The sequence below is a fragment of the Astyanax mexicanus genome, chromosome 5, assembly GCF_023375975.1.
Source record: "Astyanax mexicanus isolate ESR-SI-001 chromosome 5, AstMex3_surface, whole genome shotgun sequence".
Lineage (NCBI taxonomy): Eukaryota > Metazoa > Chordata > Actinopteri > Characiformes > Acestrorhamphidae > Astyanax > Astyanax mexicanus.
In genome coordinates this window covers 27,853,364-27,879,950 of record NC_064412.1, presented here as the reverse complement: position 1 = coordinate 27,879,950, position 26,587 = coordinate 27,853,364, and the positions used below count along the sequence as shown (strand labels likewise).

Sequence of the window (26,587 nt, the reverse complement as noted above, 5' to 3'; positions counted from 1 at the left end):
AAAAGTGAGTGAATCCCTTTGGATTGACCTGGATTTCTGCACTATTAAAATCTGAAATATTTTATACAATTCTGTGTTAGCCCTGTTTTACTGTAAACATTACACTATGTTTAAAACTACATCATTGGTATTTTTTAAGTTGAGACGTGTTGAAGAGACCCCACCTGGGAATCCACTTTTTACATTATTCCATTACATTATTGTCTATTATGAGTATACATGAAATTATCTCACCGTTTGTGTAATAAATGTTTAAAAAAACAAAATTATGTTACCAGATTCACCCATAGACCAACTGGGCTGTTGTTTTATCGCGATGTTAACTACTTTATCTGTATGCAGAAATTAGCATTTCTCCCGTTCGCTAAGCAACCAGAGGGCGCGTAGCAACAGCAGAACCAATAAGCGGCTACGGAGCGGGTCCGCCGCCAGCGGTTACACAGCAACGCGCAGGAGAACGCGGTGACGTCGGCGCGGTACTATTATGGGCTGCCTGGAATTCTGAAGCGAGAGAGAGAGAGAGAGAGAGAGAGAGAGAGAGAGGCGGACTCGACCAGGTAAAGTGTAGAGAAAAAGAGATTGAGATTGAGAGAGAGAGAGAGAGAGAGAGAGAGAGAGAGAGAGATGTAGGCGGACTCAGCTGACAGGAGAGAAAGGGGCGGCTGAGCAAAAGCGAGAGAGGGAGAGAGAGAAAGAAAGAGAGAGAGAGAAAGCTAGGCGGACTCGACCAGTTCGCTGCTAGCCTCTCGCCGAGCTAACGGTCGGATAGATAGAGAGGGAGGGAGAGACGGGAACATGGAGCTGTCTGCCGTCGGCGAGAGGGTCTTCGCGGCCGAATCGATCATCAAGCGGCGAATACGACGGGTAGGTTACGTGTCAGAAAGCGTAACGTCAACATGCCGTTTATATTCAGTTTGACGTTTCTCTTGTATGATACTGCAAACAGAAGCAGCTCGCGCTAACCCGAGCATTCTGTCTGTGTCTGTGTCTGTGTGGTGTGTGTTTGTGTGTGTGTGACGCTGCGCAGGGTCGGATGGAGTATCTGGTGAAATGGAAGGGCTGGTCGCCCAAGTGAGTAGCTACAAATGGCAGACTAGGCGAGCCGAGCCAAGCCGAGCCAAACCGAGCCGAGCCGAAGCGGCTAGCCGCCTTAGCTCCACTTTAACAGCGCCAACAATGGCTGTCAAATCCACCTCCTCTCCCAGCATTAGGTGTACGCGCTTGGGGGGGGCAATGGGAGCTAAACAAAATCACGCGCTGGGGGTCTGCAGAAAGCTGGGGTCTGCAGAAGGCTGGGGGATCTGCAGCGCTTTAGCATGCCTTTTGCTCCTCCTCCACCTTCCTCCATGCTAGCTGCCCCCAGTGCCTTGATTTGCTCGACGTGAAATCAGACCGACTGCTGTCAACTGTTTCTGTTCTGCCCTCATGCAGGTACAGCACATGGGAGCCCGAAGAGAACATCCTGGATTCTCGGCTCTTCGCAGCCTTCGAAGAGAGGTATTGTGTGTGTGTGCGTGTGTGTGTGGTTGCATGCTGTGAAGCAGAATTATTTGCCCCATTACCCTGCCCTCCTCCTCTTTACTCCCCTCATGCATGCCATTGCAGCCTTGCTTGTGCCCCACGTTGGCGCACAGCTTCATTTGGTCTCAAGTGGGTATCGCTGCCTTTGCAGGGAGCGTGAGAGGGAGCTGTTTGGACCCAAGAAAAGAGGACCCAAACTCAAGACTTTTCTGCTAAAGGTTGGTAGCTGTAGGGAGTTTATGTAATCAGTCACGTTGAAGAATGGCCAAATTAAACATTTGGCCCAAATACCTAACTAGCTAACAAATGATCTGGTGAAGCTTAATACATTTTTAATACAGTGGACATTTAGGTCAGGTTTATGACAAATGTAATAAATATATAGATACATATAGAATTCATAAGTATATCTACAAAGCATCTACAGCAGGATTTCTTCCATTTCTTTCATCTTTCATAAGTTGATAGATTGGTGTGTTTTTTTTTTAGCTGTAATAAATGCACATTTTTGTCAGTGTAACTATACAACGGTGCTAATTCATTCTTAATTCTCTGGTTGTGTTCTTTCACAGGCCCAGGCCAAAGCCAAAGCCAGATCCTACGAGTTCCGAGGTGAATCTTCCCGAAGCATCCGTGTCTCCTACCCTAGCCCAGAGCCTCTGGCCACTCCAAGAGCCAGAGAGGGCCTGAGGGCTGTTGTCCCGACTATATTCCCTCCTAGCACAGTTAACAGAGGCGAGAGTGTCAGGCTCCCACCCCCAGAACCACCTCGAGATCATCCCTTGCCAAGGGATGGTTTCATCCCGACGCCAAAAAAGAGAGGCCGCAAGCCCAAACTACGCTTTAAAGATGGCTATCCAAGCAGCCTGCACTCAGACCAGGCGAAGATGAGTGCAGAGGAGTCAATGTCCGGCATACCATCCAAAATGGCACGACTCGAGCTGGGGGAGGATGATGAGGACAGTGAGGACAGATGTTCTGATTTGAGGGCCATTAAATTGCCTCACAGAAATCAAGCTTCTCCAGCTAACCCCTATAAACCACACAGGATTGTTCCATCGCTGGATTGGGGCCTTCACTCCAGCAGGATGTCCGTAGGCTTGCAGGACAACAGGACTAGAGAGCACCTGAGCCATTCGAGCCATTTGCATCGCAAGCATCTAAAGCACCTTAAACACCTCAGCCATCACAGAGCGTTCGAGGTCTTGGACCCTCCAAAGCTGCCACAGCAGAAACCCTCCCTCGTGGCAAAAATCCCTGTGGCACGGATACTTGGGGAGCCTGAGGAGGAAGTGGAGGAGGATGAGGAGGATGACAATGAAGATGTGTGGAACCCCTGCTTCAGCAATGTAGAGAAGGTTGTTGTCACGGATGTAACAACAAACTTTTTGACTGTGACCATCAAAGAGAGCAGCACAGATGAAGGGTTCTTTAAAGACAAAAGATGACTCTATTAGTAACTAAAATTAAAACATCATATAAAGTGGTGTTTTAGTTTTTTTATATATATATATATATATATATATATATATATATATATATAAATAATCAGTGTTGGACCAAAACCTTGGTATGCCATTTTTCCATGATATTTTTAAACACCAGCTGCTCTTTTCATGCTGAAGGGACCAACAGAAATGGTCTGCAAACATGAATCGACTATGTACAGTTATGTATTGTCCTTTCAGTTACCATACAAGGTTTTGTTCTGACAGTTTCACACATGCCTAATATATTAGGTACATAATATATATATGTAAAAAAAAAACATTGCATATATATATGCATTTCTTTTATCTCCATAAATCTTTTATTACCGAAATGTTCTGTAGATTGTATAAAAAATTGAGAAAAGTTTATTCCACTTTCTGTGTTAGACACTGAAACATGTATTTAAATGTGATGGTAAAGGTGTGGATGAACTAAGCTGATGGACAGAGATTTGCATGCACTATAGAAACGTGAGCTGTAAGCTAACACTTGTGTTCACATGTGTATGTTTGGCTCCTAGAGCCACTTTGTGTAAAATAGACTAAATTTTTATCAAAAATGGTATACTAAATATAAGCTAAGCTACTTGTGTGTTTCCAGCGTGTCTCTAATTATTACAGTTCATTGGTGTTGAAGATATTTTCCATAGATGTTTTTTAAAAATGTTGAAAAAAGTACACATTTTATATTTTAGTTATAGAGGACTAAGAACACATACACTGATCTTTTACATGTTTATCAATATTATCAATAATTATCATTTATCACATGGTAACTTACACAAGGAGTTTACGAAATATGGCTTCGGTAAGTTCTTTCTGCCATAATGAGTCTCTAATTGCTTAATGCTGTATTGTAGATCTGTGAACATCATGACTTTCAGCAAATTTAAAAAAATATCCAAAAATGCATCTTTGACTAAGCATGTCACTAGTATATTTGTTAAAGACCTCAACCAAAATAATAAAAGCGGTATAAGCTACAATTTTGTCTGTATAGTGCAGACCTTTCAGACAGGTTCTACAAATATTCTACAAAGGTTTTACAAATATAGTAATGGCTGTGAAGAATATTTTTGTAATGATGAACAATTTAGTACTGCCCCTTTAGGCCTTACCATAATGACTACACTTGAATTTGCCTTAAAGAAAAATAGACTTTTTGTTATATAATAATAATATATAATAATTATAATAAAAATGATGTCTGTAGATTATTAGGTTATATGATAACCCAATACTAATTATTAAATACTAAATGCTGGTGGGGATTTTAATCTTAATTAAAAGTTTTAAAGGAGTTATAAGGGTTTACATTTTTCTCTTTTATCAATGTCTGAATGTATTCATTACTAAAATATTTATTTCCCAAATAAATAATTTCATATAATACACCACGCACAAGTATGTTTGTCATTATACCGACAGGTCCCTTATTTTTAAAAGATAATAAAAATAAACTGAGACAGTTTCTATTTATTTATTTATATATAGTATACAGATTAAAAGCGAGAATGGAAAAAATATGACAAAAGAAACAATAATATAAAAATTATTTACATATATTCTGAGTACTTTTCGCCCAAATATATAAGGACTGATGCTGACATTTATTTTTAAAAATGTTTAATAGTCAGTTTTCGATTTTTTTATTTATTGCCTATAGCTTTAAAATAGCTTCTAATTAATTCACTTTTAATTTTTTTTACTTATTTATTGTAATTTTATTTTTCGAAATACATTTAGGTTTTAGTAAGTGATGCTATGCTATAGCATAAATATGTATCGATTATGTAACGACATAAGAGAATTATTGTCAGATCGTTGATCTGATCGTGCAAGCTAGCACTTTATACAGCATTAAAACCGCCACACACATATTTAATACAGCCATTTATTAGCAGAACTACATTACAGTTTTTTACTGGCCTATGAAACATTTATGCTATGACACTGTTATACAACTTTGTATACGCTTACACGGTTATACTCTGTAATATACGGGAAGTACGTTATTACAATTTTGATTAATCTGCAGTAAACTGCTGTTTATTTTTCTTGATAATATTTTTCCTCCTTTCCCAGTCACTTCTTCCGCGTGCCATCTCGTTGTCGTCAGGTGGTGGATCCTGATGATGAAATAATAAACATTAATGAGCGAGTATGGAAACCTTACATATATTAAAACAACGTAATATTTGAGGACTGGGTTTATAGCACATTGCCAGGTATCCTGCTTCACAAAATTAAATAGCAAAATAAAAAAACACGGAACACGTGACAAATACACAATCTCACGTAATTCATTCAGTTTGGAAATAATGTCACTTTTAAAATGAACACACTGATCCAGTTTCTTATTCACAGAGATTATTATGTATAGCAATGTTTATCACACACTGCAGTGATAAATCATGCTTCATCAGCGTGTCTCAGACTGACCCTGATTGTGAGACTGGACTCAGCAGGAACAGAGTTCTAGAATGTCGGAGTTTATTTTTGAAGTCTAATTTAGTTCTAGAGTTCAGTCAGATTGTTATAATTGCTGCTATGTACACTGTTAGATAAAAATGGGCACTGGGTTGGAACCCTCTGTTTTTCTATCTGTAATACATTTGAACAACGTTGATTTTTTTTAAATCGATTTTAAGTGGTTTCAACATTGCTTCAACTTTATAGTGCTCCAAGCATTCAAAGCCTTTGAAAGAATGTTTATTCACTGCCAGAATTTTAAAATACTAATCTATGTACTTCAGTGAACACCGTATATAGTGATATCATGATATTAGCAGTATTTTCTCTTGAAATAAGTATTATTTACTGTGATTCAAGGATATTTTTTTCATTTTACAATTTATTTGCAGTTTAAATGCGAGCATTAAAAAATTCTGCACGTTAGTATTTCGTTAGAATCTTGATACATTTTATTTTTATGATATACTATATATTTTGTTTAATTATCTTTTTATAAATTTATATCTATCGTTTGCACTGAATGTTTGAAACGTTAAAACACTTTTTAAATATATTTTTCATATCTTTAAGGCCAAGGATATCTTTCATGCAACAAAAATGAAATTTCTTCATATACAATTATGATATCATTTTTCCTGACAGTGTATTAACTAATCACTGTATAAACCTACAGTGTGCTGTGCCGGGTGTTCAGACGGGGTAACCATAATTACGGTCACAGCGCGGGTAGCAGTGAGGGTTCAACCAGTTTTCCAGATTGGTCTCACGAGCCCTCTGTTCCAAACGCTGCAAATACAGCATGTGCTCCTGTCAGAAAGAGAGAGAGAGAGAGAGTAAACACTAAACAGCAAAAACACTTTGGAAACACTTTATTTTTTTTAAGGGAAATAAACTGGGGAATGTTCTCTATAATTATAGATTTTACACTGCAGTATATAATCATGATGATTGTAGCCAATTTATTCATAATTTCTCCCTCACTTACCCCTGAATTAACCACCTGTCACCACATCTTCTAAGCGCATGTTAAATGTTTTTTTTTGTGATTTCAAAGGAACAGATTAATTTACATATCCACGCCTTTTCAGCCTATATCAATTGAGCCCCGCCCACAACAGAGTTTATTCGCATTTAGGCCTACCAGTCTTAAAGGTACAGTAACACAAACCGCCTAATCGTCTTCTTGCCTTTCTCAGCTTGAGCGCTTAAGTAAACTTTTATTATTAGATTTCTGAATGTAAACAAACATTTCTAGTGTATTGTACAGACGTGTGTGTGTTTACCCTCATGGGCTCATCAGGGTAGCCTGGTTTCTGCCTCTTGCTGCGGAGGAGCTGCTTGGCGAGGTTCTCTTTGATGACCGGATTGGCTTCTAACACAGAGAGGAAGGATGTGTTTTATTAAATGCTATAAATAAATATGAATAAACTGTTAACTGTACAATTCCAACTCCTCCTCTCGCTCTCTCTCTCTATCTATCTCTGTATGTGTGTGTGTGTTTCCCACCACCCGTGAATACAAAGTGCCCATTCACGCGCTCTCTCTCTGGGGAGTGTGTGTTTTCCGCTCGTGACCCCGCAGCTGAGGGGCCTTAAGCCCAGTTCAGCTCTGCACAAGCAAACACACCGACGTGGCACACACTTTCACTCTCGGACACACACACACACACACACACACACGTATTTATGATTATACAAGCCCATTTATTCCCTGCTAAAAAAATCCAGCTCAAGACCATCTAGTTAACGGGTTTTGGGTATGTTTTTTCAAGATATGACCAGCTGGCTATGAGCTAGATTATAAACACTAATTTACAATTTCTACAATCTTTAAAAAGAGTCAAATGTTTTAAGAGGTGTTGATGTTCTTTAAACACCGTGTGCAAAAGTTTGTGCACCCGTTACTAAGAGCACCGAGATCTTGATGTACCTGTAGTCGCTTCTGCATAAATACTGGTTGTAGCTACCAAATTATAATTTAAACATAAAATGTGGTTTATGCAAAATAGCTGACAGCATTTATATTGTATGGTTTACTCGTCTATAATCTTATACATATAGGGAAAAAAAAAACAATTAATTTGTGTCCGAAAGATGCAAAATAGTCTCTCTCTCTTTTTTTTTTTTGTAAAAGGCTTGTTCAAATAGAATCTCAACAATACGTTAGTCAAAAAAGGGGTGCACAGGTTAATGCGTCAATCTTACATAATGTAGAATATTTTTGTTAAAAATCCAACACAGTCTTTTTTGAATACATATTTAAATGTTCTATAGATATATTTTTTGTGTACGTATTTGAATATTTTCATTTTTTTGTGTTTTATTTTACATTTATATATATATATATATTATTGCACATTGCACAAGAGACGCAGACTGTGATATAATGTTACTGAATTGCGTTGGATGGAGAAAATGTCATACCTGTGCAGAAGGTCAGCAGTACCAGGCAGAAGAGAAAGGGCAGCAGCTTCATTTTGGCTCCAGCTTTCAGCTCAGTTCTGTGGAAAGTTCACTCCGGACTGCCAGAGGGGGCAGAAATATCCAGCCACGTCACGAGCAACACGACACCTTCATGTTTTTGCTTATTTATTTATTTAAAAATTTGTACCGTTGCGGTCACTTTATGTACATGGATTATTCGTTTAGGTATTATTAAAATGCTAACTTATGTTTATTTTATAATTAGTAAAATGAATCAATACGCATGAATATGTGTCTTGCTCCGAGATCAATTATCAGATTTACTCCGCTTTTAATGGGATTTTAAAAGCCACATCTGAATGTAGACGCGCTGATACGTGCTCTGATTACTTGTGTCCACCAGGTGGCGCACCTGGCCGTATTTTCGTGTGGAGGCTTAACCATGGTCATTACCCGAATACTCTGGGTCTTCTTTAAACTCTTCTTTATATTTATAAGACTTTTTTCATTTCTAAAATGAATGTAATTCTATTGTTGTTGTTATATTGTACCTCTATAGAAAGGACAGCTTAAGCTTTTATTCAGCCTGTATGGAGTATGGAGACAATATGGGAAATATTGCAAACTAAATATTATATTATATTATATTGTAAACCTAATATCACCTAATAAACCTCAATCAGTACACTCAGGTCGGTCTTGCGTTGTCGGAACTTGTAAAAACGAATTAAACAAACGTTATTTCATCACTGTAATAATTGTAATTGTAATAATGTGTTGCGAAAAGCTTATTAAATTGGGTCAAAACATTCATGAATGAGTTCACACTGAATGGATTTGTGGGTTATTGGGTTACTGGGACCCAGTTGAGCTTTCCAAAAGGGGCCCATCATTATAGCCCATTTTAGTATCACATGGGTCCCATCAAGGCCCAATGAGCAGTGTACAAACCTTGTTACAAACCTTTTTATTAAGCTGTCTGTCCATCAACCTGTCTGCATGCCGGTCTGTAATCTGTCTATCTTTCTATCTACACTATGGGTCAGTTTTCAAGTATATTTCCCTTCATGTCTGTTTGTTTTATTGCAAGTCTGTAATTTATTAAAACATTTTTTTGCTTCAAAGTTAGGATTGTTAATTATTTACTTGGTGTACAGTGTACAGATCCTTTACCAATGGGCATCACAGCCATTAAATTTTTATTTGTACAAAAGTTTATTTGTGCTCATTCATTTTAATTCACTCATTTCTGTTGAGATAGCTTTTTAGCTGGTGCAAGGTGATTGGTTCAGTGGTCATCATGAGTAGTGGGCGGGGCTAGGAGCTGCAGTGGGAGCAGTGGGGAGGGGAGAGGGCCAGAGCAAAGCAGGGTCAGCCCTGTATGGAGTGAATTTTGTGCCAAAAGTTTTACACAAAAAAATAAAATCCGCAATCAAAATGTTAGGAATCAAAAGCAAAAATTATATGTTACAAATTCAAAAGAGAAAAAATATATAGCAAATATATATTTTTAAATATACTTGGTTATTTTATTATCCTTTGCAGTTATTTGAAAATTATTTCAGTTTGGTCTTTGCTTTTATTTTTGTGTTTTTGTGAATTTTCTGTGGATTTTTTTGGATTTTTCTGTTAAAGACTTTTGCTTCTGGAATCCCTCTTTTGCTTCTGCTTCAGTTTTTTGCTTCTGAGTTTTGGCACAGTTTTCACGGGTGGGCGGGGCTTAGAAGAAGGGGTTCCCCTTGAATCTCCATTGGTCAGCTGGTTCTGGACTGGCGGGTTCCCTGAACCCTCGTCTGAGACTGACCACGCCCCCAAACACCCGCCAGCTTCAAGCGTCCTTAACACGGAGTGAACAGCAGCTTCCAGCAAACAGCAGCAGATACTTTTACAATTAAATATTATACAAACGTTATGTTCACAAGTCACATTAGCGAGAGTGCTAAATATTCATGCTGAAAGTAGGTAACTACCTAACTCACTAGCTCAATGACTAGGTAACTCACTAGCTCACTGAGTAGGTAACTCACTAGTTCACTGACTAGCTAACTCACTAGTTCTCTGACTAGGTAACTCACTAGTTCACTGACTAGCTAACTCACTAGTTCTCTGACTAGGTAACTCACTAGTTCACTGACTAGGTAGCATTCTAATTCATTAGCTCATTGAGTAGGTAAGTAGCTAACTCAGTAGCACACTTACTAGGTAACTCACTGGTTCACTGACTAGCTAACTCACTAGTTCTCTGACTAGGTAACTCACTAGTTCACTGAAAAGCTAACACACTAGTTCACTGACTAGCTAACTCACTAGTTCTCTGACTATGTAACTCACTAGTTCACTGACTAGGTAGCATTCTAATTCATTAGCTCATTGAGTAGGTAAGTAGCTAACTCAGTAGCACACTTACTATGTAACTCACTGGTTCACTGACTAGGTAACTCACTTGCTCACTGAGTAAGTAACCTGCTAACTCATTAGCTCACTGAGTAGGTAACTCACTAGTTCACTGACTAAGTAATTCACTAGCTCACTGAGTAGGTAACTAACTCACTAGTTCACTGGCTAGATAACTCACTAGTTTGCTGGCTAGGTTGCTCACTAGCTCACTGAGTAGGTAATTAGCTAACTCACTAGCTCATTGACTAAGATAACTGACTAGTTCACTGATAACTAGCTAACTCACTAGCTCATTGACTAAGATAACTGACTAGTTCACTGATTAGGTAATTAGCTAACTCACTAGCTCATTGACTAGGTAACTATCATAATTTGCGCGTGAATATTTAGCACATCTTGCTAATGTGAGCTTTTAAATGGAGTGAAACAGAGAATAATATAACATAATATAACATTAAACATAACGTTTGTATAATATTTAATTGTAAAAGTATCTGCTGCTGTTGCTGTTTGCTGGAAGTTGCTGTTCACTCCGTGTTAAGGACGCTTGAAGCTGGCGGGGTGTTTGAGGGCGTGGTCAGTCTCAGACGAGGGTTCAGGGAACCCGCCAGTCCAGAACCAGCTGACCAATGGAGATTCAAGGGGAACCCCTTCTTCTAAGCCCCGCCCACCCGTGAAAACTGTGCCAAAACTCAGAAGCAAAAAACTGAAGCAGAAGCAAAAGAGGGATTCCAGAAGCAAAAGTCTTTAACAGAAAAATCCAAAAAAATCCACAGAAAATTCACAAAAACACAAAAATAAAAGCAAAGACCAAACTGAAATAAATTTTTAAATAACTGTAAAGGATAATAAAATAACCAAGTATATTTAAAAATATATATTTGCTATATATTTTTTCTATTTTGAATTTGTAACATACAATTTTTGCTTTTGATTCCTAACATATTGATTGCGGATTTATTTTTTTTGTGTAAAACTTTTGGCACAAAATTCACTCCATAGCCCTGCAGCACAGCAGCTAGATTTCTTTTAGTGCCTAAGACATGTTCAAAATGTGGCTAAGGAACAGTTAGAGTTCACCTCTCCAACACTTTAAAGCATCTTTGATAAAGTAAATTTTATTTCGGTGCAAGTTAGACAAAATCGCGTGTATTTAGTTGCTTAGCAACCATGCTAGCTATCTAGCTAACTCAGTAGGGCTACAATATGATGTGTTGCTGCTTGTGTGTTGAAATGTGGTTAAAAGTTTACTTTGCTAAGCTAAGCTAAGTGTTTCTGGAGAGCCGCTGCAAGACTGCAACTAGATTCTTTCTTAGATTATTCCTCATCATGCTTCTGGTAAAGATTAACAGGATGATAAGCTATTTAACAGTGGAGCAGAAACAGAAGCACCTTTTAGTCACAGCTGCCTTTGTGTGACACCACAGAATGTGGACACGACCCTGGTTAAGTGAAGATTTTATCCCAACACTGGAAATTTGTTTGCTACAGTGAAATCGCTTAAAAATCGTTGGGTGTAAGGTCGACATTAGATGATCACCCAACGCTTTAAATGAATCTAGACAATTAAGTTAGAAGGAGCTCAGTTTCTTGATTTTAATAATAAGCATAAGTGATGTCAAGCTCGAAACTCAGATTCAAACTGAATCGATTAATTTAAGTCATGATGTTTTGAAACTCTGAAAAGAGTTTGAAATTCGTATCAAAACAGAAAAAGCTTGCGACTGTCCCAAAACAGGTTAAGTTAGGTCACACAGTTTCAAATAGTCTCGCGTGCTTTGTCACCTGCTTTGAGATCAGAATGTTTTGTCTCCAAATTTCAAAGTTTCAAAAATGTTGCAAAATCTGATCTGTGATCTGCCTCCACGGCATTGATAACAGGCAGGTTGCTTTCTTTGCTGCAGTGGGAAGGCAAGTAGTTATCTGTTGCAGTGCTGTTAGCCAATCAGCGGCAATAGTTTTGCATGTATGATTAGACATGAGCAAGAGCCAAAATCCTGTCTTTCTCATCCTATCTTTCTTCAGAGACCACTTATTCAGTGAAACAAAGTAGGAGCACTTTTTTCCTACAAAAAACGGCTCAAACTATAGACCACAACTAGACATTTAAAAAAAAAAACTATGGAGGGAGAACTTTAAAAGAGAACCCTTGTGATATATATTTGTATTGTTGAGAAAAAGATCACACACAGTTTGCATTCCTTTATTAGTTATAAATCATATTTTTTCAACTCATTAGCATTTGTGAAATGAAAGGATCTTTGAAAAAGACCTGGGTCTGCTGTTCGGGATCATTTTGAGGTTAAAGAAGAAAAACAGGTAAAGTGCCTGATTGCCTACCATCATTGTGGTGGATGATGATGAATGTCTCATTAAAGCAATTGGTTCATTTAATTCGGTCTGAGCCCCACGTTTGCCATCACTAATAAGCGCTGATATATGTTGGACACGAATCGGTTAAACAGTCGTCACGCCCTTTTTCCGGAATTCTCGCTTCTCATTGGTTGAACTGAAGAGGTTCGCCGGATGCGCGCGCAGGCTGTGCGTCATTTCTTCCCGGATGTGTAAGCGTACGGTGAAACAGAGGTCCAGACAGCAGCGGTTCTGCCGTTATTCAGCGTTTTCTGCTCTGACCGGCGCTCTGACCGGCTTCAGCAGCAGCTCCAGCTGTGCAGCAGAGCGAGGCTGAGAGCCTGTGATTAGATAAACATGGCGGGTTAAACTGGTTAAAGGAGGAGTATAAACTGGAGGGAACTGGATTCACTGAGGATTCTGATTTCATCCGGGATGTTTGGTGCCAATAGGAGGTAGAACTTGTTTGTTTAAGTGTTGCGTTTTGGTGCTTTTTAATGTTCATCGTTGGATTGCAATGTGTAGCCCTTAAGACCCTTGAGATCTGAGCTCATACCGGTGCATTAAGCTCAACCTATTCTGATGCACCACTTAGGTTAACAACCCCGATGCAGAGTACTACAGAGGACCTTTGCTATTCTGATGTGACCTGCATAGGTAACATATTTAATCTGGGATATTTAGTGATGGTGTGAAGTTTTTATTGCATATTGAGAGAAGACTCATAGCTTAAAGGACTGCAGATGGACCTGATCTAATACAGGTGCATTGAAATCTACTCATGTTGATGCATCTGTTAAATTTAATCTGTAAAGTTATATGCACAGACATAGTGTGTAATCTAGTGTTTTGATAAGTAGCAGTGTGGAAGATCTGGAATGATTATGGTGTGATCTGCACAGATAAAAGAAGTCCCCTAGATTACTTGGTGCTGATGTGACAATCATTGGGACTTTTTTGACAGACCAGTAGCAATTTGGACAAATTATATGACACTGATGCACCTGAATATTTTGATGTGATCTTCACAAATGCTTGGTGGTGATGATGCAGGCTTATTTTGGATGTAGGAACCCTTTTTGTTGCATTATGACAGATAAGCTACCAGTCTGGCACATCCCAAAATATATCAATTCAATGCTTTAATACTAATGGTCTCACAGTCTACATACAAGCATACAAGCCAGATAAATCAGACACTGCATTTGTAAACTGCTGATCATTACTAACTATGGAGGATTCGCGTGATGACTTGACCCTGCTTCTCTGGACCAGCTTGGCCATTCTGCTCCCAGTCCTCATCACCTTGTGGTGCAGTTTCCAGCGTCCCAAGCGCAAAGTCCAGCTGAAGGACCTCTTCCGCAGGAGCAAGCATGGCTGGCACTACACTGACCTGTTCAACAAGCCTACATACTGCTGTGTGTGCACCCAGCCTATCTTGCAGGGGGCGTTCTGTGAGTGCTGTGGAATCTGCTCAGACGAGGTCTGTGTCAGAAAGGCTGACCACACCCTGCCCTGTAAGGAGATCATGGCCCCGGCACAGGCAGACGGCAGCTTCCTCCACCGGTGGGTTCGGGGGAACGTTCCCTTGGCCAGTTATTGCACAGTTTGCAAGCAGCAGTGTGGGACCCAGCCGAAACTGTGTGATTACAGGTAACTACAGAATCACTGACCTGGGGAACCTGTTACATCATATTTAAAACAGTTTAGTATATCACACTTCATTGAATGTCTTCAAGAACGCGCAATTGGATTGTAGAAAAATACTATATCATTATCGTAAGCCCATAATTCATTGAAAATAGTTAAACGTCATTGTGTTACATATTAAGTGTTTTCTTTTCTGCTGTGTCTATCTGCAAAAATCCACTTTTTCCTGTTCTTTGTTAAATACTATAGATCTCTCTGAGTTGTATATGAATGCTGCACATTAAACTCTTCCTCAACCTCCATTGTCTGCAGTAGCTAGTAAAACAACTTGTTCAGAAAAATGAGTCGATCAGGAAAAGGACCCTGTCTACTCAACCTGTGAATTAGTACTCATGGCCTCGCCCACCTTGGCTTGCGACCGCCCACAGGCAGCGCTGAAGGCGCGCTGATAGGAGCTAACAGGGCTAGGAACAACATTGGCAGTTTGTTTCTGTGTTATTTGTGCAAATAACACATCAGTGTTAAATGTCTTGCCCAGAAAATTAGAGCTAAGAAACAAATAGTTAGAATTTGTTTTTGAAACACCACCACCAGCAAAGTACAAATGAGATGCCTCGCAGTGCTGTTAGCCAATCAGAGGCGATATGTTTACATGTATGAATGTTCATGAGCAAGAGCTGAAATCCTATCGTTTCTCCCCATCCACTCCTCTACCGAACTAAAGCAGCATTATTCCGGATCACCGGAGAACTTTTTTTCCTCACAAGGAACAGCTCGCCTAGCATTCATTCATTATAGAGAGCACAACTAGATATTTTAAAATTCATGAAAAAATCAAGGAATTAGATCTTTAACTTACCAGTTTCCAAAAGCATCTTAATTCATAAAGCAAAGGCTCTAATTCATAAAGCAAACATCTCACTGAACACTCTCTTTAGCCATTAAGATGTGGGACCAGACCTAGAAATCTTAAAAGGATGATTGGTTGGTTCTCCAATAGAGATTAAGGCTAGTCCAAGACTGTACAGAACTGTAAGTTGTGATTCCTAATCGAAAGAGCTATGTAGTCTAGAACTAGGATTAATCTCTGTCCAGGAAACCAAACCAGTATGTTCTAAAAGACAAAAAACTTTTTCACAGCAACTGTAGTCTAATTTCAAAACACTACGAAGAGAGTTGTCTGTCTGAAGCACTGCTGTTAAGAGATGCTAGTGCTTAAACGTAGCTTGTTTCCTTAAAAATCTGATTATTTTATGTGCACAGAGTTGGTACAGAAAATGTAATGCATACTGCTCTTTATACAAATATATTTTTTCAAAAACATTTATTAAATAATTTGGCTGGATGATGACACACAGCTGGCTTTGTCCATATGGCTCTGGTCCAGCTCAGGAGTGGCCAGTTCAGCATTAAAAGTGCTTGATTTGATTAGAGAGCAGATTTGCTCCCACCAGCAGTCCATGGGGGCAGGGCATTTTTACCAGATATCACAAACATGCGAAGACTGTGTTCACCAGTTTATTTTTGCTCAGAACCGGTCTGTATATGTGTGTGCTTGAAAACAACACTTGACCTTTGCTCATGAGGCTTGTTGTCTGAGTCACATGCGTTGTGGGATTAACCCACATATTTAAAAGACTATTCTAACTAGGGATGTACCGATGTGGGAATTCTGGGCTGATTCCCATATCTAATGTTACACTTGTATATATCTGCCAATGCTGAGATACAGATTTATAACGAATGGAGAGATTAGACACCCTGGTATAAATTTAAACCTTAAAAATAACAAAATATTTGCTTAAATTCAATGGATGGCCACCGTTGCTTGGTCTTTTTCCAGCATACAAAAAATGTCAGCAAATGTTGGTTTGAAATATTATACAGATATAATCTTTATCATTGTATATCACTAATTCTGACGTTTCTTGTGCTTCCCACTGATTAATCATGACCTATGTGTGCGTGTTCAGGTGCGTATGGTGTCAGGCCACAGTGCATGATGACTGTAAGGCTGGTCTGAGTGGAGGTGAGCAGTGTGATCTGGGAGAATTCTGCTCCATCATCATCCCTCCACACTACCTGTACCAAGTTAACAAACTGCGCCGCAGGCATCCGGATGAGTACTGCAAGGTAAAGCCGTGCCTTCGTTATGTAATGAACTGGGATCTGCATGCGAAAGATGGATGTGGCTCAAGGCTGGAGGTAGCAATGAGTAAGGGTGGGCTACACTTAAACATGCTTCTTGCCCACCCGATCATAGGTTAAAAATTATTTTCTAATTGGGTCGGCAGTCTTAAAGCCAGTCCCCAGAGTCTAGCCAAAGGATTAACACTTTTTGGACAGCAAGCCTTAAAAAGTTATTCTAGGTTCCACCTGGATGCATTGTTCTGTTAATGGGTGCAGAAAAAAACACTTAGAGGAGGGGTAGGACCTCATAACTCGTAACTGAGGAACCCTTAGTGTTATTGTAAGCAAGGGCAGTAGCTTGTTTTAACACGGTAAACATGCAGACCACAGGCCAAAAATACTCACTTCTGAATGGCGAAAGAGGACTGGCTTTGCCTGCTGTTAAATCTTGCATAGAAAAACACAGATTAAGAGCTGTGTGAGAGTGAATGATGGGTCTGTATAACTATAGTACTTGACTATCACTGTATAGCACTGTTTCTTTAGCTTCACATTAAGACAGCTGACTGCCTTAATAACCGTATTTGGTGTGGGTTTATTATAGTGCACTGTTTATCTGAGTGCTCGACTGACTGCTGTGTCTTTGCTGTAGCTCGCTGCAGCGTGTGGGAGAGGATGGAGCCCTCTGCTGGTGCTGGCCAACACACGCAGCGGAAACAACATGGGGGAAGTGCTGCTGGGAGAGTTTCGCACTCTTCTTAATCCAGTGCAGGTTAGCACATCTAAGTAATCACAATTGTGTACAGTAATTCCTAATAGACTTGCTTTGTGGTTTCTGTCACTTTTAAGACAGAAACCATCTGATCTATAAACATGGACAAAAGTACAGATCAGAGCTAAACACAGCACACCATAGCATCCATCTTTCATACCGTATGAACTGTCGAATACTATTGAAAACCCAACAAAATTACTAGAGCTGTGTATTGGCAAAAACCTTGCTGTAATTCAGTATATCCTAATATGCTGCAAAATGTAAGCAAACTGATATAATTGTTTAAATACAATTTTAGGAAAACTGTAAGTAGTGTTAAATAAAACATATTTATAATAAACACAGCTACCAATCATTGTAACCATTTACAATCTTTACAGTTTTTTTACACCGCAATTAGTGATAACTTAGCCACCCATTATAAGCCCCTGTTTATATTATACTGTATATCAACCAACCAGAATACCTACTTGACACCAAGAACACAAAACACCTCCCCATCAACGATAACCCCTTAACAGCTGCCTAGCAAACATTTAATATACCACAGCAACCACCAAAAAACAGCTTAGCAACACAATGTGTCTTTGTCCACAACGTGCAGTGTTCCAAAGCTCCATTTTACTACACAATTGCAATTTTGTGTGTTTATTTTTTATGCAGGTGTTTGATCTGTCTGAGATCCAGCCAGCCAAAGCGCTGCAGTTGTGCACTCTGCTTCCTCCTGGTTCTGTGCGTGTGCTGGTGTGTGGAGGAGACGGTACAGTGGGCTGGGTTCTGGACGCCATTGACACCATGAAACTGAAGGTGCTCTTTACATCAGTACACACCCTCACACTCATCACAGTCCAGAGCCAGCAGGACAGGCGATGGAGGATTAAGATACTGTGGCCGTTTCTCAATACACAAGTACACAAGTCTGTACTCCCGTACATGGCAAGTACGTTCCCATTCATTCAGTGAAAATGAAGCCAAAATCTTCCACCATTTTGGCGATCCTGAAACCCGAGTCTGCGCAGTAGAGACCAGAGGAGGGAGAAAGACTGTGGAGAGACCACCTATTCATTTAAAAAAAACCCGCCCCTGAGAGCTGCCTCGCGGTCACAGGCTGCGGAGCAGAGCTGACGGTCTGTTATTGGTCCCGCCCATAACCAGCACTTTTACAATAACCACACCTTTTTTGAATAGAGCTGAATAACGTTTTTAAAAACGAATTCTGTGGGGATATAAAAAATGTACAATATAAGCAGAGGTTACACTAGCTGTTATATTTAAATAAAGGAGGTAGAATTACAGTATATTGGAAAAAAACGTAATTGAAAGTTGTCTGTTTTGCCATTGAAACCTATGGGGATGGGTGGGGTTACACAGCTTTCTGAAACCGAACAGCAGGGGGCGCCCGATCTGTGGTGGCTTCAATTTTGAGAGATGATGCTCTGTCCAGCTATACACAGTCTATGGAACAGCTGTGTACTTGATGACGTCACCCTCTTAGGGGAGCGGAAAGCGTTGTTCCGAAAACATAGGAGCACATTTTCACCTAGCTGCTTTCTTTACAAATAATCCACATATCTGAAGTCTAAAGCCCTACATTCTCGCCTAAAAATAACTTAAAACTTTGTTTTAGCACACAGCAGTACTGTTTTGAAAACGTACAGGTGCTTACAGGTATGTACCTTCTCATCCTGCATTGCGCTGATACTGCTGCGAGGTGCATTCTGGGATATCAGGCTATAAGAAGTCCACACAAGTCACCTTCCATGCATCCTCAAAAAAGTAAGAGGAGCAAGAACACATCCGGGTATTAGTTCTGTATTTGGCTAACTGTGATCTTCTGAATGGAAAAGTTCTTGGGCTGCGACTAATTAAGTTTCCCGAGTTCACAAGAACACAAGTACAGACAAGAACGCAGATTGAGAAACGGCCTTCATCTAATATCGCCTGTCCTGCTGGTGGCTGTTTTTTTTACAACAGACTCTGCGGCTTGGTGGGAGGAGGATGACCCGGCTGGTGTTTAGCTTAAAAGAGAAATCAAGTGTGAAATGGACTTAGGGTGTAGTGAAACGTGATAACGAGTATGAACCATTGTTGAACTGCACATCTCCATTCACTCCAAGCATTCTGAAATACATTGCTTTTAGCCGATGTGCCTAATTTCAAAATTAGGCACTGATATTGGATTGATAATTTGCTGAATTGTAGCTACCTAATGAATTACATGTTTATACATATAACTCTTGTAATCCTGTAATTGATAAGTTCATGGATCACATAAATTCAGTGTTTCACCCTTTGTCTTTTTCTCTTTCTTTCTTTCTCTCTCTCTCTCAGGGTCAAGATCAGTTCATTCCTCGTGTGACCATCTTGCCTCTGGGGACGGGTAATGACCTGTCTAACTCTCTGGGCTGGGGCTCCGGCTATGCTGGGGAGATCCCTGTTGAGCAGGTCATCAGGAATGTCCTGGATGCCGAGTTGGTCAAGATGGACAGGTCAGTTTAGCATTGGAACTGTAATCCCAACGATATGCACATTTTATTGCCAAAACTCACTTATCCAAGTCATTAAATTTAGGTTCCAATCACTTCTATGTCCACAGGTGTATAAAGTCAAACACCTGGGCATGCAGACTGCTTCTATACAAATTAGTGAAAGAATATATCACTCTCAGTAGGGGTGCAGGAAAAAATCGATTCGAGCTTGAATTGCGAATCTAACATTGAACGATTCCGAATCGATTCTCATTTTCAAAAAAACGATTTTTGGGTGAAGCTACTGTCACAGTTAAAAAGCTCCGCGCCACAGTATGTAAGCTCCGCGGTGAAGTTAAAAAGCTCCGCGGTACAGTTAAAAAGCTCCGCGGTACAGTTAAAAAGCTCCGCGGTACAGTTAAAAAGCTCCGCGGTACAGTTAAAAAGCTCCGTGGTACAGTTAAAAAGCTTCACGGTACAGTTAAAAAGCTTCACGGTACAGTTAAAAAGCTCCACGGTGCAGTTAAAAAGCTCCACGGTGCAGTTAAAAAGCTCTACGGTGCAGTTAAAAAGCTCCACGGTGCAGTTAAAAAGCTCAGCGGTACAGTTAAAAAGCTCCGCGGTATAGTTAAAAAGCTCTGTACAACAGTATGTTTCATATTTTTATCTTCTCACATAATTTAAACAAAAGTTATAGGCCATTTGAATTGAAAAATCGTTCCAGAATCGAATCGTGACCCCAAAAATGGGAATTGAATCGAATCACCAGACACTGAGAGATTTGCACCCCTAACTCTCAGTAGCTCATGAATTCCAACATGTTACTGTGATAGGATGCAACACCCGTGCAACAAATCCAGTGAAATTTCCCCACTACTAATTGACTATATTCCATAGTCAACTGTCAGTGAAAGCGACTGGGAATTAAAGCAACTTACTCTGTCAACTGTGAAATGGCAGCAGATCAACAGATGCTGAGGCACATAGTGTGTAGAGGTCACAAACTGTCCACAGAGCCAATCACTACAGACCTCCAAACTTCATGTAGATTAACTTCAGATTAGCTCAAGAACAGTGCAAAGAGAGCTTCATGGAATGGATTTCCATGGCCGACCAGCTTAATCCAAGCTTTACATTACCAAGCACAAGACAGACGAGTAGATACTTTTAGCAATATTGTGTATTTTCATTTTGAGAGTACTGTAATTCCCTACAAGAAAAGTAAGGGGTGCTCTATAATGCTATATAATGTTCATATGATCAGCACACCCATTCTGACACACTGTAATACACTACATGAAGCGTAGATGCTACAATGCTGTAATGCTATTATGAACCACATGCTTATTATATGTAGAACAAAACAGGAAATATTGCTATATACAGGGGTTAGACAATGAAACTGAAACACCTGGTTTTAGACCACAATAATTTATAGATCCGACGGACAGTTCTGGTGGAAAGAGGAGAGCTTCCTCTTGCGTCCACAGTTAATCCTGTTGGATGTGGTTCGTCCTTCTTGGTGGTATGCTGACATTACCCTGGATACCGTGGCTCTTGATACATCACAAAGACTTGCTGTCTTGGTCCCAGATGCGCCAGCAAGACGTGCACCAACAATTTGTCCTCTTTTGAACTCTGATATGTCACCCATAATGTTGTGTGCATTGCAATATTTTGAGCAGAACTGTGCTCTTACCCTGCTAATTGAACCTTCACACTCTGCTCTTACTGGTGCAATGTGCGATTAATGAAGACTGGCCACCAGGCTGGTCCAATTTAAACATGAAACCTCCCACACTAAAATGACAACCCCTGAAGTTTCTATTGTTTAATTACATGAAAAAAAATGTTGTTTGTCGCACAGATGGAAGGTTCAAGTCGCCTCAAAAGGAACCTATTTCCGCAAGCCGAAGGTAAGAAATCCACCACTGAGACTTTCACAGCTTGGATGTGATTCTGATGTCATTTTATCAGTTGAGATGAGCGCAGCTGATTTTATCCTATATCTCTGCAGGTTTTGTCCATGAATAATTATTTCTCAGTGGGTCCGGATGCTCTAATGGCCCTGAACTTCCACGCTCACCGTGAAAAAACACCCTCTGTCTTCTCCAGCCGAATCATCAACAAGGTGTGAATGTGACTAAGGATCCAGGCGGACACTGATTAAGACTAGTCTGCAACTATGAAAAGCCTAGGATTAAGCTAATTCTAGGTCTGGATATATAGAGTATAGTGTAGTACTACATAACCACAAGGTAATAATAGCAGTAAATAATGTTGCAATCATGTAATGTTTAAAGAAATGTGTAAGTAAATAAATTTAGTTTGTGCAAAAGCAAAGGCACAATGCATGATGCGTTTTGTGTCCAAGTTCTCTTAAAAAAAATCAACAAGTCGTGTTTTGACACTGTGCTAAAGGTGATTAATCTTAATCTTAATCTTAATCTGTAATCTGTTACAGGCGGTGTATTTTCTATATGGTACCAAAGACTGCCTAGTGCAGGAATGTAAGGACTTGGACAAAAGAATTGAGGTGAAGATCTGACATTTCACTTACAGAAAGCAAAACACTTTCCTTGTTTATTATTATTATTATTATTGTAATTGAATGTTTTTTTGTTTTATATTTTTATGATTTGTCTGTGTGTGTGTGTGTGTGTGTGTGTGTTCCAGCTGGAGCTGGATGGTGAACGGGTGGCTCTTCCCAGTCTGGAGGGAATCATTGTGTGTAATATTGGTTACTGGGGTGGAGGCTGCAGGCTGTGGGAGGGGATGGGAGATGAGCCGTGTCCCCCAACAAGGTAAATTCTTATTATTTAGAGCTTTGTAGTTTGCTAGTATCTAAACACTGTGGACTCATAATAATTATGTAACAATATAACATATATATATATATATATATATATATATATATATATATATATTTTTTTTTAGGAAAACTAATGTTTAGAATATTTAGTGTATGCATGTAAACTGCAAACATTTAACAACAGTTATATAAAAATAACTTTTAGACTTACAGTCAACAAAATCTACAAGACAGTTACAGATTATTGCATTTGACAGGATCTTTGGCAAACCCCTGGCCCCAACAATTCCTGATGAAATGGTATGAAGTGTTATTACTTTCTGTGTAATTTTTTACTTTAGGCTGGATGATGGCCTGCTGGAGGTGGTAGGAGTGTTTGGTTCATTCCACTGCGCTCAGATACAGGTTAAACTTGCCAACCCTGTCCGACTAGGCCAGGCGCACACAGTGAGGGTGAGAAATATGTGTGTTTTTTTTCTATCACTGTATGAATTAGAAATGATACACATTTAGCTCCAAGCTTTTTCTTTCTTTTTTATTTTTTTTTTATTTTAAAGTAGTAATAACATGGATTGGCATAATAGATTAAATAAAGTTGTCCACCACAGTGGGAATTTCGTCTTGTTCCTTTCCTTCCTCCTCATTTTCTTGCACACACAACAAACAAAACCAATCTAAAGTTTGTAGGCCACAAATCTGTCTTTTTTTTCATATAGTTTCAGAATTGAATTATAATTGGAAATTAAATGGAAATGCTCCAAAATGAATAGATGTTTATGGTTCTATAATTATAAAGAATTAAATCAAAGCACCTCTAGCACAGTGGATCTCCAAAACAACAGCTTGAAAGTAGCATTATGTGAGTGTGTTTTTTTTTTTTCTCTCTCTCTCTTCCCTTTCCTTCCAGGCTCCGCCTAGATGTCCCCCTTGCGGATATCTCCTGGATAGCTGTAAACATGCATTTGATGACAAAGTTCCATAGTGCAGTAGCAGCATTTCTGCCCAGAATGGGGATGACAGAGATGCCATTGTCCCCATTTCAGTTAGTGTACAATAAACATAATTCTAAAGATGAAATTATTAAGCATAATTAATACATAAGGTTGCTTTTAATCAGGCTTACAGTAGATGATCCCAAATTCATTAACATATACCTGGTTCAGCCCCCAGACTCTATACTGTTGCTAACTGATGTCATTCTGACCTTTTATTATGTGTGTGTGTGTGTGTGTGTGTGTGTGTGTGTATTTTGTAGCTGGTCCTGAAGAGTTCCCGCATGCCAATGCAGGTTGATGGAGAGCCGTGGGCACAGGGCCCCTGCACCATTACCATTACTCATAAAACCCAGGCACTCATGCTGTACCATAGCGCTGAGCAGACCGATGATGATGATGAAGACTCCAGCGCCTCAGAGGGTGAAGGCCACTCGGCAAACCGCACCAAAAAGCCCACTTACACTCCTGAGAAAAATGCATCGTCACTGTGAGGTATTAGCTCCAGTACTTTGTGGTTGGTGTGGCGCAGTGGATAACACCATTACCTGCTAGTGACTTTTACAGCATCATGTGGGAGACTGGGTTTCAAATCCTGGTCTGGGTGACTACACTGCGCTACACCAATAAGAGTCCTTGGGCAAGACTCCTAACACTACAACGGTCCACTTTTGTAATAGGAATAATTACTGGATAGTGGATAAAAGTGTCAGCTAAATGCCATAAAAGTAAATATAATGTAAATGTCAAAAGTATGAGCTACATGCCACTACTAATGTTCTGTTCATCAATTCCAGAGCAATGTGTATTATTTCCAATTATGCTGAATATATACTGTATACTGTATAAAATCAGGTGCCAATCCTGTCAAATCTGTGTGGCTGCAGGTTTGCATTCTACACAACCAGAAGCACACCTGATATAAATAAGTACCTATATTTATCTGTAGTATATTTAATTTCCAATGTCGATCTGGCCTCATTACACTATATAAAGGCTTTGTATTTTTCTTTTTTATGATATATAAGTATATATTATGTATTTTAATGTGCCATTTCACGAAACAACACCATTTGCAATTTTGTCTGCACACACACACACACACACACACACATCTCTCTCTCTCTCTCTCTCTCTCTCTCTCTCTATATATATATATATATATATATATATATATATATATATATATAGCTGGGAATGCTCACAGTGTCACATTGAGACACTGTACGCCAGTTTATTGGACGTGGATTCAATCTAGTTTTTGATTAAACTACAAATCTTAATAATTGTGTTTCACTCTTTAAAATAAATTCAATTTAATGTTGGCTAGTATTTAAAGATGCAATAAGTAGATTTATTTATTATACATTATTAAAACTCACATATAATGAATGATAACCAAAATAAAGATTACCCAACAATATAAAATAATGAATCTTAAATAGTGGTATAAGTCGTGACAGTACAAGACACAGTTCACAGTTTGTGAGCAGTCATGGATTTCATTGCTGTCTAGTGGAAAAACAAGTATCTCCATTTTTGTTGATTTTTACTTTACTACAACATGATGAGTAGTCCAATTGAAATTCTCCAAAATGCCCTAAAATAAACTCCTTTTACACTGACTTCCTTTGAAACTTTAATTCTTAAGTTTTTCCTCTCTCCTGTGAAGTTGCTGTTTTAGAGATGCATGTTTTTATTGGACAGCAATGATATAGGAAGAACAATACATATTGTACCTTTTTAATATGGTATCTCTGTTCAATTGGAAATAATACATACAGGCTTTGGATTTGGGAAGAGAATGTTTGGCTACAAATTTGCAGCAGTTGTTATCATTATAGAAATGTTATCCCTCAATGCCCTCACCTGTCACAGTTATTATACTGTATTCACTCTTTTTTATGATAATCCATTTCTGCCATAGCACATACATTCTCATAACAGTCCCCCAGAGGATACTGGTGTAGAAACTCAAATCTAGAATTTGAGTTTTTCAGCTTTGCTAATACCAAGTTCACGTATCATATTAAACAATACACACTGTATGGTTTCAAAAAAAAAAACTGATCATATATTATGATTTTGGCTGTGATTTAAATGAAATGCTATCTGGCACTGATGATTGTACAGTGACGCACTGTTTGAATGATAAAAATATGCACTGATGCTGTGTGTCACTGGACCATCTTGAAAAAAAACTTGCTGCAAAAGTCTTACCTGAGTTTTGCAAAGAGTTTTGTGCAATAATAGTAACCAAGTTTTTTTTTTTTTTTTTTTTGCCATAAATGTGTAGTATAGTAGGAAGGCTTGCCATATGTACAGTGAGTCCAAGAAGTATTTGATCCCTTGCTGATTTTCTTCGTTGGCCCAATAATAAAGACATGATCATTCTATACTTTTAATGGTAGATGTATTCTTACATGGAGAGACAGAATATTAAAAAGAAAATCCAGAAAATAAATCTAAGGAATATATATTAATTGATTTGTACTTCATGGAGTGAAATAAGTATTTGATCCCTTAGTATTCATTAGCAGTTCTGGCTTTTACAGACCAGTTAGACACTCCCAATCAACTTGTTACCTGACCTGAAGCCACCTGTTCTCACTAATCACTTGTGTGAAAAACACCTGTCCACAGAATCAGACAGATCACACAGATTTCAAGTCTCCAACATGGGTAAAACCAAAGAGCTGTCACAGGACCTCAGAGTCAGAATTGTTGACCTTCACAAAGCTGGAATGGGCTACAAAAAGATTAGTAAGGTGTTGGATGTGAAAGTAACAACTATTGGTGCAATTATCAGAAAGTTTAAAGAGTATAACATGACAATCAACAGACCTCGGCCCGGTGCTCCAAAGAAGATTTCGCCTCGTGGGGTGGCAATGATGCTGAGAACGGTCAGAAATCGTCCTGCAACCACTCGGCAGGAGTTAGCAAATGACCTGAAGGCAGCTGGGACCACAGTTTGCAAGGAAACAATTGGCAACACTTTGCGCAACAATGGATTCACATCCTGCAGTGCCCGAAAGGTACCCCTGCTGAAGAGAGCACATGTGGAGGCGCGCCTCAAGTATGCCAATGATCATTTGAAAGATG

The 26,587-nt window shown here is 39.2% G+C and overlaps 3 protein-coding genes across 4 annotated transcripts; 2 read left to right on the top strand and 1 right to left on the bottom strand.

The window, feature by feature from the left end:
• The first annotated feature begins 507 nt into the window (after positions 1-507).
• On the top strand, positions 508-3,611 carry cbx8b (chromobox homolog 8b). The gene is made up of 5 exons (XM_007234402.4): positions 508-864; positions 1,028-1,071; positions 1,432-1,497; positions 1,673-1,739; positions 2,094-3,611. The coding sequence occupies exons 1-5, from the start codon at positions 796-798 to the stop codon at positions 2,967-2,969; spliced, it is 1,122 nt and encodes a 373-aa protein (XP_007234464.1). The 5' UTR covers positions 508-795; the 3' UTR covers positions 2,970-3,611.
• A 1,280-nt stretch (positions 3,612-4,891) lies between these two features.
• c5h17orf67 (chromosome 5 C17orf67 homolog) lies at positions 4,892-8,015 on the bottom strand. The gene is made up of 4 exons (XM_007234401.4): positions 7,910-8,015; positions 6,770-6,858; positions 6,158-6,293; positions 4,892-5,140 (listed from the first exon to the last, which is right to left on the bottom strand). Exons 1-3 carry the CDS (start codon positions 7,959-7,961, stop codon positions 6,177-6,179), a joined length of 258 nt encoding a protein of 85 aa, XP_007234463.1. The 5' UTR covers positions 7,962-8,015; the 3' UTR covers positions 4,892-5,140; positions 6,158-6,176.
• Positions 8,016-12,680: 4,665 nt separating this feature from the next.
• dgke (diacylglycerol kinase, epsilon) lies at positions 12,681-26,026 on the top strand. 2 transcript variants are annotated; one of them, XM_049479677.1, is made up of 11 exons: positions 12,681-14,311; positions 16,282-16,441; positions 17,091-17,210; positions 17,877-18,020; positions 19,545-19,702; positions 21,549-21,597; positions 21,699-21,812; positions 22,146-22,217; positions 22,358-22,485; positions 22,835-22,946; positions 23,401-23,740. In XM_049479677.1, the coding sequence occupies exons 1-11, from the start codon at positions 13,890-13,892 to the stop codon at positions 23,473-23,475; spliced, it is 1,554 nt and encodes a 517-aa protein (XP_049335634.1). In that variant the 5' UTR covers positions 12,681-13,889; the 3' UTR covers positions 23,476-23,740. The 2 variants fall into 2 exon arrangements, with proteins under 2 accessions (XP_049335634.1, XP_007234459.3); XM_007234397.4 differs by lacking the exon at positions 23,401-23,740 and adding an exon at positions 23,749-26,026 and having other exon boundaries at positions 12,691-14,311.
• The last annotated feature ends 561 nt before the right edge of the window (positions 26,027-26,587 follow it).

Excerpts from the sequence above, each read along its gene's own strand:
- dgke (XM_007234397.4), top strand. The coding sequence starts at position 13,890 with ATGGAGGATTCGCGTGATGACTTGACCCTGCTTCTCTGGACCAGCTTG. Across the intron at positions 14,312-16,281 it reads CCGAAACTGTGTGATTACAG|GTGCGTATGGTGTCAGGCCA; the intron begins GTAACTACAGAA and ends GTGCGTGTTCAG. Across the intron at positions 18,021-19,544 it reads TTGACACCATGAAACTGAAG|GGTCAAGATCAGTTCATTCC; the intron begins GTGCTCTTTACA and ends TCTCTCTCTCAG.
- cbx8b (XM_007234402.4), top strand. The coding sequence starts at position 796 with ATGGAGCTGTCTGCCGTCGGCGAGAGGGTCTTCGCGGCCGAATCGATC. Across the intron at positions 1,072-1,431 it reads TGGAAGGGCTGGTCGCCCAA|GTACAGCACATGGGAGCCCG; the intron begins GTGAGTAGCTAC and ends GCCCTCATGCAG. Across the intron at positions 1,740-2,093 it reads TCAAGACTTTTCTGCTAAAG|GCCCAGGCCAAAGCCAAAGC; the intron begins GTTGGTAGCTGT and ends GTTCTTTCACAG.
- c5h17orf67 (XM_007234401.4), bottom strand. The coding sequence starts at position 7,961 with ATGAAGCTGCTGCCCTTTCTCTTCTGCCTGGTACTGCTGACCTTCTGC. Across the intron at positions 6,859-7,909 it reads ACTGCTGACCTTCTGCACAG|AAGCCAATCCGGTCATCAAA; the intron begins GTATGACATTTT and ends TCTCTGTGTTAG. Across the intron at positions 6,294-6,769 it reads ACCCTGATGAGCCCATGAGG|GAGCACATGCTGTATTTGCA; the intron begins GTAAACACACAC and ends TCTTTCTGACAG.